This window comes from Cyprinodon tularosa, unplaced genomic scaffold (assembly GCF_016077235.1).
Source record: "Cyprinodon tularosa strain WSP-4 unplaced genomic scaffold, ASM1607723v1 ctg506, whole genome shotgun sequence".
Classification (NCBI taxonomy): Eukaryota; Metazoa; Chordata; class Actinopteri; order Cyprinodontiformes; family Cyprinodontidae; genus Cyprinodon; species Cyprinodon tularosa.
In genome coordinates, this window is record NW_024039237.1 from 456,750 (window position 1) to 468,642 (window position 11,893).

Genomic DNA, 11,893 nt, shown 5'->3' on the forward strand with positions numbered 1-11,893 from the left:
GCTAGCTCACATGCAAAGTCAATGGTTGACGCCCATTACAGCGCAGCAAAAGGTCCTGCAGCACATCTAGAGCAGCAGGAGCAGAGCATCTGAGCAGCGTGTCTCTGATCTGAGAGCTGGCAAGGAGACAGGCACAGCACTGGTAAAGCAGAGCGATATGATCACTCCTCTGAATCAGTTTATTAACACCGAACTTAACTTAAAATAGCGAAAGCTGCCAGCAAAACATGTTCTCTTTTATTATCCTGGTGCCTGCAATTTGGATTACGCACATTAAAAAGCCTTGCTGCTGCCGCAGCAAACCGCAAAGAGGCGGCTGGGCCATATGCTGCTGAATGGGATTCGTGGTGACAGAGCACCGCCAGTTCACGGGGGTCTGAGAGGCTCCGACAGAAATAATATTTGAAGGCATGATGGTAATCTGGATGAACCGACTGCACAGACAATGTTTTCAGGTGGGCTTTTTCACTTCAACACATTAAAACTGCTTTTTACCCACTGATCACAGTAAATATAGCCGCCATTGTTACATGCAAAGAAAGGATAGAGTATCTCAGCCCAACACGCATCAGACCCACTTTTTCCACCGTGCAGGTAGAACAGCAAAGATGCTTCAGCCGCACGTCAGAACTAAACTTGTACCAGAATCAAAAATTAAGCTTCACGTGCGTTTTTTGCTGCTCTTGCTGCTTTAGGTGTGAACGTAGCATTACAGTGACCAGCTTCCAGCCATGGCGTCCTGCACGAGCATTGGTGGGTCGATTCGTTCATGTGTCAAGGTACACACACAGGGGGGAGGGAGGGACCATGATTGACGTGTCAGGAACCAATAGTGTACAACGGACCGTCTTTTGTGATTGGTTGAGGTTATTTATTTCACACTGTAGCTGGGAACATTTATTTTAGGTTCACTTCCAGACCTTCTATCTCAATTCTTGCTAAGCCACATGGTAAAAAATGTGTCAGAAAAGATCTCCTACTGCACCTTTAATTGGTTTCTCTAATTTCTCCTTAGGTGTGAGTGTGCGCATGAATGGTTGTTTGTCCGGTTTGTATCTGTGTTGCCCTGTGATGAACTGGTGACCTGTCCAGGGTGGACCCGGCCTCTCGCCCGTAGACAGAGGGAGATAGGCACCAGCACCCCTCACAACCCCGCTTGGGATAAGCGTGATGGAAAATATATATATATATATATTTATTTATTTATTATGATTTTGATAATTTCTCAAATGCTCATTACATTTTCATTACCAAATTATGACAAAAAGTAATTTAATGGAATCCTCATCTCTATTAGCTGTTAGCTCAAAGAGGTTAAAAAAAAATAATTTAACTAGAGGTTATTGGTTCCGTATTAAGCAAATTATTTAATAAAACATTATTTGGTCAGATAATGTTTTATTCAGCTAATTGTGAATTGGTTTCAAAACATTCCAGTCATTTTAAATTTGTGAATTTGGTTGCATCCAAAATTCTTCAACATAAACTTTGGCTTTCAAAGACAAAATCCATGCTGAATTGTGATATGGTTTTTCAACATTTTTTCCCTTTCTCTTTGTACATACCAGCTTATTTGAGTTTCACTAGTTTTTAGTCACATTTTTAACTGAAATGTATGACTTTGAGCTGAATGATTTTCGTTAATAAAATCTTATATTTTGAAGTTGTGATGAATTTATTCCACGTATGTGCAGAATTATTAGTTTGACCATGATTAGAGCTCGATTCACTCTTTCATTTGTTATTCTAACACACAGCCAGAAGGGCGTGTGTCCCTAAACAATATATGACAGTCTGAAATATTTACTTATCTTGGTGTCCTAAACAACAAACTCAACAAACTTCTTTTAAAATTGAACAAATCAAATTAAAGTCAGACATTTCTTTGGAACCACGCTTCAACAGTAGGATTTAAAAAAAAATTACATATTAAACAGGACTGGACAAAAATATGGTACCCTTTTGAAAAGACTGAAAATAAAGGGTATATAAAATCAAAAGTGAACATTACTTTGTATTACAGGTAACTAGAATATTGTAATTACTCAATGAGCCTACCCTCACCGGCCACTTTATTAGGTACCCCATGCTAGTAACAGGTTGGACCCCCTTTTGCCTTCAGAACTGCCTCAATTCTTGGTGGCATAGATTCAACAAGGTGCTGGAAGCATTCCTCAGGGAGTTTGGTCCATATTGACATGATGGCATCACACAGTTGCCGCAGATTTGTCGGCTGCACATCCATGATGCGAATCTCCCGTTCCACCACATCCCAAAGATGCTCTATTGGATTGAGATCTGGTGACTGTGGAGGCCATTTGAGTACAGTGAACTCATTGTCATGTTCAAGAAACCAGTCTGAGATGATTCCAGCTTTATGACATGGCGCATTATCCTGCTGAAAGTAGCCATCAGAAGTTGGGTACATTGTGGTCATAAAGGGATGGACATGGTCAGCAACAATACTCAGGTAGGCTGTGGCATTGCAACGATGCTCAATTGGTACCAAGGGGCCCAAAGAGTGCCAAGCAAATATTCCCCACACCATGACACCACCACCACCAGCCTGAACCGTTGATACAAGGCAGGATGGATCCATGCTTTCATGTTGTAGACTCCAAATTCTGACCCTACCATCCGAATGTCGCAGCAGAAATCGAGACTCATCAGACCAGGCAACATTTTTCCAATCTTCTATTGTAGAATTTCGATGAGCTTGTGCAAATTGTAGCCTCAGTTTCCTGTTCTTAGCTGAAAGGAGTGGCACCCGGTGTGGTCTTCTGCTGCTGTAGCCCATCTGCCTCAAAGTTTGACGTACTGTGCGTTCAGAGATGCTCTTCTGCCCACCTTGGTTGTAACGGGTGGTTATTTGAGTCACTGTTGCCCTTCTATCAGCTCCAACCAGTCTGGCCATTCTCCTCTGACCTCTGGCATCAACAAGGCATTTCCGCCCACAGAACTGCCGCTCACTGGATGTTTTTTATTTTTAGGACCATTCTCTGTAAACCCTAGAGATGGTTGTGCGTGAAAATCCCAGTAGATCAGCAGTTTCTGAAATACTAAGACCAGCCCTTCTGGCACCAACAATCATGCCACGTTCAAAGTCACTCAAATCACCTTTCTTCCCCATACTGATGCTCGGTTTGAACTGCAGGAGATTGTCTTGACCATGTCTACGTGCCTAAATGCAAGTAGTTGCCGCCATGTGATTGGCTGCTTAGAAATTAAGTGTTAACGAGCAGTTGGACAGGTGTACCTAATAAAGTGGCCGGTGAGTGTATATATAGGGCTACAGGTAGTCACTGTGCTGTTTGCTGACATGGTGTGTACCACACTCAACATGGACCAGAAAAAGCAACGAAAAGAGTTGTCTCAAGAGATGGAAAAAGGAAATGGTAACAAAAGAGCCAAGAGAAATCCTGAAGAGATTGAAGGTGAACTTCAAGCTTAGGGAAGATCACTGTCAGATCACAACATCCAATGTTGTTTAAGCCAAAGTGGACTTAATGAGAGACGACCAAGGAGGATGCCATTGGACACTACATGTTGACAAGAAGCCACAAAGCTTCTTGGAGAACATCATATGGACAGATGCATGGGCGTAGGTTTGCATAGGGACCATAGGGACATGTCCTTACCAAAATTTTGAACCGACATAATTGTCCCGACCAATAATTGGATTTGAGCAACATGTTTATAATTTACAGCAGTAGTTGTTGCAGCAGTGGCTTCTTTTCCTCTCGCAGCTCCTCTGCCTGGTCTCTCCTGTCCCTTTCATGTAGCAGCGCATGGAACTGTGCTGCGCTGTTTAACTCCACTCTCATTGGTTGTTCTGCCTTAGGTCCCGCCTTCTCTCCCTCTGATTGGCTGTTTTCTAGTCCGCTTGTGCTTGGAGCACAACATTGAAAATGTATTCACACTAGAATGCAGCGGTTACAACAATTAATATTAGGCTACAAAACAAGTCCCAATAAAAAAAATGAATATCATGTACACTAAAAAACAAAAACCTTTTTTTTTCTTTTATAAAACGAAATATTCTGAGTCAGCCAGGAGTTCTGAAGACTGCTGGAAAAATGGGCAAATAAAGGCTGTAAGCATCAACATTTCTGATTCTTATCCACAGCCAACTAAAAAAGAAAATGTGAGGGTTTCCTTTTTACCGATATTTAGTTGCTATTACTGTTTTCATTTTTTGTTTTTATTTTTACAATTTTGATATAATAACTGATCTAAGTGGGTTGCTCTGTGGGGAAAGGCACATTTTACATTTATATTACTGTATGTTTTAAAGTCTCTATACTCCAGTTAATGATGAATCACTCACTAAATTAGTTGATGATTATTGAAATAATCAATTAATACGATTCATTTTTTTCAGCCCCAGATTAAATACATGAAATGGGCTACACAGAGTACCTACAGCCCAGATGTTCAACTTTTATAGTGAAGTTAATATTTTAATGAATGTATTATTTTGCTTGCTAGAGAATAGTACGTAAAAATATAAGAGTGGGGTTTAACTCTGCACAATTCTATATCTTCAGAAAAAAATACTGTATTTACCTTCTCTCTTAGTCATTTAAATGAAATCGTTTTCAAAGTGGAAAACAGTCCTAATTCCACATTCATCAGAGCCGGTGATACTTCAAACATTGATAAACAGCATCTAATGAGTGTAGAGCTTATAACATTTTTATTAATGTAGCAAAATTATGCTTTTCTCTTTTAACAATGAATTCCTCTTATCAGTACGGATGCTCACATCGAGCATAAAAAAGGGCATGCAAATTGCATAGCACCAATGACACCAGACCAATAGTGTCCCTACCAAAGTTCAAATCAAACCTACGCCCTTGGACAGATGAGACAAAAATGGAACTTTTACTCACGGCAAATCAACTCCATGTTCAAAGATGGGAAAATTAAGTATATGAAGAAAAGAACACTATCTCTACTATAAGACACGGAGGAGGCTTTGTTATGCTCTGGGCTGTTTCACTTAGTCTGAATCTCTGCAGGCTCCAATGAAATCTCCAGACTATAAAGGGATTCTATAGAGAAATGTGCTGCAGTGTCAGAAAGCTTGGTCTCAGTCACAGATCTTCAACAGGATAAAAAGCCAAAACTCAGCTAGAAACAACCAAGAACGACACATTGGAACTGTTCTGAAGAGGCCCCTAGGAGCCCTGACCTAAATCCTACCGAGCATCTTTGGAAGGAGCTGAAACCTGCCGTCTGGAACATTTAGCCTCCAAACCTGAGACACCTGGAGCAGTTTGCTGATGGGGAGTGGAGCAGAAAAGCTGCTAAGGGGAGCAGAGATTTCATTGACAGATACAGGAAACGTTGGATTGCAGTGATTGATTTTAAGGTTTTAAGGTTCTTTCTTTCTTTCTTTCTTTCTTTCTTTCTTTCTTTCTTTCTTTCTTTCTTTCTTTCTTTCTTTCTTTCTTTCTTTCTTCCTTTCTTCCTTCTTCCTTCCTTCCTTCCTTCCTTCCTTCCTTCCTTCCTTCCTTCCTTCCTTCCTTCCTTCCTTCCTTCCTTCCTTCCTCACTAATTGTTGGATCTTCATCTCTGTACAGAAAGCGACATGAATCCATCTTAAAGTTTCCCACCTGATTAAAAAAGTGTCTGTTTAGCTGTTTGAAAGAAGTGAAAATCATTTTCTCTGCTCTAACTGTGAACTTTGACATTTTTGTCAACATCTCTCTATCAGTTTATAAAACAGCATAATATGTATTAATACATATAAACATGTTTTATACTGTACACTTTTAGTGTTTATGATTTTATCACACTTACTGTGTGTGATTTGTATCATTTGGGACTTCATAAAGACTTTAAGCCTCCTGCTTTGGTTCATTTAAATGTGCAAGATAAATTGATCTAAACTATATTCAGTGAAATGTAAAATCTTCTAATCATTTCTGCTGGTAAATAACAAAGAGCAGCTAAAACATCATGCTCCTATTGACACAAAATCAACAATAGATTTGCTATTAATTAAATGAATTAGGAACAAACTTATCTGTCTGATCATTGCTGAAAGTTACTACTGTTGGCAGCAGAAGTTTAAAGAAGGTGGCCGTTGTTCAGGCTTTCTCTGAACATGTTTACTCAGAAACCCAAACACACAGTAAGACCATTTATGAGAAAAAGGATAATAAAGAACTACTTGTTTCTATATCTAATCAATAAGCTATAAACGGCATACCTGCAGACTTTCTCTGCATTTTCAGAAAATATTCTGCCAGAAATGAAAACAAAAATAAATAATTAAGCTGCTCAAATGTTGATAATAATTATTATGATACAATTTAATTTCTTTAGTTTTAAGAAATTAAAACTATTATTCAATAGCAGCACTATTCATTTTCCTATCTGCATACCTGACAATGACTGTTATTTCCCTCTACACCCTCAGATGAAGAATAGAAATTTAACCATTACATAGAAATATACAAACATATTTTCCTTAAATACTGTATAATCACATTTTAAATTCAACCATAATTTGTGCTTTATTTCATAAAAAGGAAGAAGAAAAGCAACAATTAACAAGAGTTGATACTAAACTGTGAGAAACAAAGATAATATCTGAAATTCCATTTGAAAAAGTTAAGTAAAGTCATTATCTAGTTTTTTCCCTTTACTTAAATGAATAAATAAATATATGTTTTCACATTTAACATGCTTAATATAGTAAACTAGTATAGAAAAGAGAAGGATGGTTATAAAGAGGGATTCCAGGTCCAGGTGAGCCTCTCCAGGATGGGGTCCTGGGTTCCCAGGTTGGTGCTGATGTCTAATGATTACCAATCAGAGGAGAAGTGAAGGCAGAGCCAATAGAAATAGAAAAGTTCCCCCTGATAAACCAATGATGGAGCCCCAGTGTTACACCGTTCAGCGAATCCCCTGCGGATCTGATGCAACAGGACTGCAACTAAAGTTACTCCTTCCAAGTGCAACATGATGTCCTTCCGCCGGAGCGCACCCCCGAAACTAGTGCCGTCTGCTCGACATGTTTATCTTTCTCTCCCGCTGATTCTGTTCAGGAGGTTTTTAAATTTAGATTAAATCTTTAAGGAATTGCTTTATTCTCCATAATTATAGCAGAATTAAACCGATAACTGAGGGGTAGTCGCAGACTGTTATTATGATGGGAAAAAAAAACAATCATTTGGGTTTATTGGACTTTTTTAAGTTAATGAAAGTAGAAAAGTAGTTTAAAGTTAAGTTAGTTTAAGTTATTTTTGTAGAAAGTAAAGTAAAAGTGTCCTCGGCTTTTGACATGAAGCAGAGAAGCACCTGTCAGGCGGGCGCGCGCGTGCCCGAGGTCTCTGGATAATGGGAAAGTCCCCTGCCTCATGACGTAACGAGCGCGAGAAGTCTGGAAAGTGCGGAAGGATCTTCGGTGAGGTGATGAGGTCCGGGCATTAGGAGTTGGAGAAGTAGCGGATTTAAAAACTTTCTGTCTGCAAGTGTGTCGGTGGGTCCAGCGCTCCATGAAGAGTCCCTGAGTTCCAGCAGCGAAATAATGTCTCTTTAAGCGGCGTCTTTCTGCTCGTGCGACATTAAGCTCGGTCTGCTCCGCTGCTCCGCTACAGCTGAGGAAGGATGGGGTGAGTTCAGGCTCTGCATGAGCGCAGGAAACTTCACTGCTGCTACTTTTAGACAATAAACCTCATAAAGAACAACTATTTAGTTCAAAGTTCTACTTATTATCACTTTATCAGAATATTTTTACACTTACAAATGTTTTTCTTTTCTTTATAAACTTTTGATTTTTTTTTTTTTACCAAATTACTAGAAATTTAGTTGACATTTATTATATATAATATGATTCTGCAAAATCATTTGGATGAAAAACATTTCTTTTTAATAATATAATTATTTTTCTTAATTTAATGATTCCTTACAAATTATGGAAAAACCTTTCTATACACATTTTCCTACTGTGTTTTTGCACTTTTACTGATTTGTATTGTTAAATAGTTTTATGGTAAAATTCCAGCCTTTAAACTGTAAAACTGTAGGTTACCAAAAAAAATAAAAAATTTAAAGACCTTTAAGTTTGAAATAATTAAAGCCTAATTTATAAATTACTAACTTAAATGTTTTTTCCTTTTTCCCCCAGGTCTACAGTTTTTTCCACAACGCTCGCCTCCATCCAGCGCATGGTTTGTTCTTTTGGAAAGCACGATCGAAGCGGTCGACACGATGGCGGCGTCGATCCTTCGCAAGAAAACTCCCCTCATTTCCATGGGCGAGCTCGGCGCTCCCCCTCTCCGACAGGCTAGCCGTGGCCAATCACGGCTTAGGTCGGGGGCGGAGCTAACGGAGAGGCAGCGCTTAATTGGTGAGTTTTGCCAAGACGCTTTTTTATTTCCCCACATCCCGAGGTCGGAGCCGCAGTGCAGCACGGGGGCTAATGTCGTACAGTGAGTACTGTGGATTTTTATCGAATGCAGACGATGCTGTTCAATCATTTTCAGATGATCGGTTAGTTGTTTGCTTGGATCTTTCTCGGATTTATTGCTTGCTTATGCTTGAAGCCTTTTCAAACTGCTGCTCACTTCTTTAGCTTTTTTTTTGTCATTTTTAATGTAGATATTTTCTTCAAACCACTGAAAGAAAATGGATTGCTTTATTCATTTTTAACACTTTATTATGATTTTCTATCACGTCTTTTTCTAGGTGATGGTCATTCTGATTGGATGACAGAAAAAGTTGATTTGTCTTCATTTGTGTCAACGACCGAGTCTTCTCCGAGCTCATCTCTTCCGCCCTCGCCGTTAGAACAGGATGTCGAGGTGCCCTCGGATCTGGAGGTTATGACCTCCCTACTGCAGGAGGAGCTGGCTCAGCTGGAGGACTACTTCCGCTCCGAGTCCACATCCACCACTAACAAGTTGGAAAAATCCTCAAAATGTGACAAGGTCTCCCAAGCCATGGGCTCCCAGTCGTATTACCAGTTACCCTATGGCTCATATGGGACCAGCCAATCAGAAACCAGCCCTGTGGTAGTTACCTTGGCAACAGGGGAACTGGACCTGGCCAGCTTCTGCGGCGGTCCCATCGGCAGAACCAAAATAGCGCGGCCGGCTCCGTACAGCTACCATCACCGCTACCATCACAACAATGGGCGGCGGATCCTGGGCGAGTCGGTGAAAGTCGGGGACGAGGTCGGTCTCGACACGTGGGGCTCCAGGGGATGTTACTCAGGAAGCACGGAGTTTTCCGTCAACCACTACTCCACACTGAAGACGGTGAGCAAGAGCGGCATCGGCGGCGTGAAGAAGGTGAGAGAATGTGCTTTATCGTTGAAGGAGGAGGAGAGCTACTGTTTTTCCGAAGGAATGTTTTGCAGCGAAGAGATTGCTCGAGGCTTCTGCTTGGGCGGCTCGTACGACGGCCACCACAAGCGAGAAGGACAGCTGATGCACAACGTGAAGGTCAATGTAAGTTACGACAGCACCGGGCTGGAGGTCCTGCACTGCAGCAAAGACGGAGGACTCTCTGGAAGTCTTCCTCAAGAGACAATGGTGCCCGGCGACGGCTACTTCCACCAGTCCATGGCCGGCACCGAGCCCTACCATAGCTTTATTGGAGACCTAGACCAGCCGCCGCAGGCACAGGCTGTGGAGCCCCAACATGGCCACTACCTCTATCCAGAATGCCTTGCCGAACAAAGCTATGAATGTCTGTCCAGAGGGGAGGGCGAGGGGCCGCTGCTCGGCGCGCCCATCCACCGCCCCACCCAGAGGCTAAAGGACGAGCCCTGCTCTGTGAAGCCGGCCCTGGTGATGAGCGCCGCTTCTCTGGACTCCAGCAGCGGAGAGAGGAAGCAGAAGAAGAGAGACCAGAACAAGACCGCTGCTCACAGGTAGACCCACCTTTCTGTTTGTCCGTCCATCCATCCGTCCGTCCGTCCGTCCGTCCGTCCGTCCGTCCGTCCGTCCGTCCGTCCGTCCGTCCGTCCATCCATCCATCCATCCATCCATCCATCCCCTCAGTTAAAGCAGGTAAATAAGCCGACTTGCAGATGAAATGAATATTTTTCCTTTCCTTACTTAGATTGTTTCTTGAATTAAGCTCATGTTTGTTTTTTTAACGTTCTGATCATTAATCATTATTTTTCTCTGGCAAACTTGCTCCAATCAAAGGGAAAAAGCAATTATTTCAGGGAAGATTGACTTCATGTTAAAGTTTTTTGCGGTGCATCATGTGAGGTTCAGGATCAGATCTGCTCTTTGCCAAAAAGCCTTGATTGTTACATAAACTCTGCTCCAAAGAGCGTCTATTTTTCCTGCTGAATGTCTGAAGGGATTGGAAAGCCCCTCGCTGTCTGCCAAACCCTGCCCCACCTATCTGCTTCTGTTAGCTCAACTTATGGGTTCTGACTCATGGATAAATCTGCAAAGCAGCAAAAACCACTACATGCACCCTAACCCTCCACCCCCCTCCTCTCTGTCCCCGTTACAGGTACAGGCTGCGTAAGAGGGCGGAGCTGGACTCTCTGGAGGAGGAGCTGCACGGCCTTGAGGGACAGAACCGGGAGCTACGCGACAAGGCGGAGTCTGTGGAGCGAGAGATCCAGTATGTCAAAGATTTACTGATCGAGGTGTACAAAGCTCGCAGCCAGCGGCTCAAACAGGACGGCAGCGCCTGAGAGGGCCCCCTCCCTCCCTCGCTCCCCCCCCCTTTCCCCTCCCCGGCCAGCACAGAGAGAACCACCACATCAAGAGCACCAACCGGCACGATTACAAGGGTAGTTGCATGATTCTGGTAGTTCTTAAAAAAAAACAAAGTTGCAGAGAAGTAAACAGAAAGAAACTTTTTCCTAAAGAGAGAAAATCAAAAAGAGGAGTGCGGAAGTGGATGAGTGAACTGAGAAAAGCCATAGCCAGGTGGCTTCCTGAGGAGATGCTGAACTAGTCCGTGACCACTGTGATCCAAACCGTCCTCACAGCCTTCCCGCCGCCGCGTCCCAGCCGGCGCCCACGGAGCCACACCTGAACCCTCTCTGGACTCCTGCTAGTGATGAAATTTGCTCGTTTTTTTTTTTTTTGTGACACATCAGCAGCACCAAGGCAGACTTGTACTAAATATATCTCTATTTTATTTTTATTCATTTATTTCTACCTGATAACTTATTGTTTGCTTCAAACAATCAAATGAAGAGAAAGAGGCCTGCAGGCGGAGGACGTGTGAAACACGCTTCATGATGTTCATTATGCAGACGTGTAGAGAATCTGTATCGCTAACATGTTGACACACGGAGACACGATGCATGTTGGATTTTGGAAAAGCATGTGTGAGTTTTATTTACTGCATGGCTTCACCCCATCAGCCTGCCACTTCCCGTCACCTCTTTCTGTCTCGGCTGTATTTCTGCGGATAAACAATCGCCTCCCATGGCAACGCTAACCTCTCTAGACTCCTGCTACCACTCCCTGAGGGATTTTCTTGACAATTGCACTGCAAAAACGATCCAGTGTTAAGTGTATTTACCCTTAATTTGAGTCGGTAAATAAGACGATTTGCCAATGAAATGAATTTCTACTAAGATAACTAGATAATCTGCTGTTGAAATAAGACAATTTAATTGTTTCTTTTTTTAATTTCAAAGGTAAAATTGTCTCATTTACCTCCTCAATTCAAGAAAAAGTGCACTTATTTTAAGAAATTTTTTTTTGAAGTGAGACCAATCTAAAGAATCTACACTGGAAAAACGATCTAGAAATAGGACATTTCTTAAATGAAGTGTATTTACCCCTAATTTAAATAGAAAAATAAGATGATCTGCCAATGGAATGAGTCTATCTACTCTTAAAATAAGATAATTATATAATATGCGCTTGAAATAAAACAATGCGATTGTTTTATT

General features: G+C 41.8%; 1 protein-coding gene across 3 annotated transcripts; it reads left to right on the top strand.

Annotated features, from left to right (window-relative positions):
* Window positions 1-7,000: 7,000 nt before the first annotated feature.
* On the top strand, window positions 7,001-11,479 carry LOC119795257. Of its 3 annotated transcripts, XM_038303154.1 has the most exons (4): window positions 7,001-7,625; window positions 8,141-8,362; window positions 8,701-9,889; window positions 10,489-11,479. In XM_038303154.1, exons 2-4 carry the CDS (start codon window positions 8,224-8,226, stop codon window positions 10,673-10,675), a joined length of 1,515 nt encoding a protein of 504 aa, XP_038159082.1. In that variant the 5' UTR covers window positions 7,001-7,625; window positions 8,141-8,223; the 3' UTR covers window positions 10,676-11,479. The 3 variants fall into 3 exon arrangements, with proteins under 3 accessions (XP_038159082.1, XP_038159084.1, XP_038159083.1); XM_038303156.1 differs by lacking the exon at window positions 7,001-7,625 and having other exon boundaries at window positions 8,315-8,444; XM_038303155.1 differs by lacking the exons at window positions 7,001-7,625; window positions 8,141-8,362 and adding an exon at window positions 8,400-8,505.
* The last annotated feature ends 414 nt before the right edge of the window (window positions 11,480-11,893 follow it).

What these genes read in the sequence shown, in the direction of transcription:
- LOC119795257 (XM_038303154.1), top strand. Translation starts at nt 8,224, where the DNA reads ATGGCGGCGTCGATCCTTCGCAAGAAAACTCCCCTCATTTCCATGGGC. An exon ending in GGAGAGGCAGCGCTTAATTG is followed by an intron (nt 8,363 to 8,700) that starts GTGAGTTTTGCC and finishes GTCTTTTTCTAG; the next exon opens with GTGATGGTCATTCTGATTGG. An exon ending in AACAAGACCGCTGCTCACAG is followed by an intron (nt 9,890 to 10,488) that starts GTAGACCCACCT and finishes TCCCCGTTACAG; the next exon opens with GTACAGGCTGCGTAAGAGGG.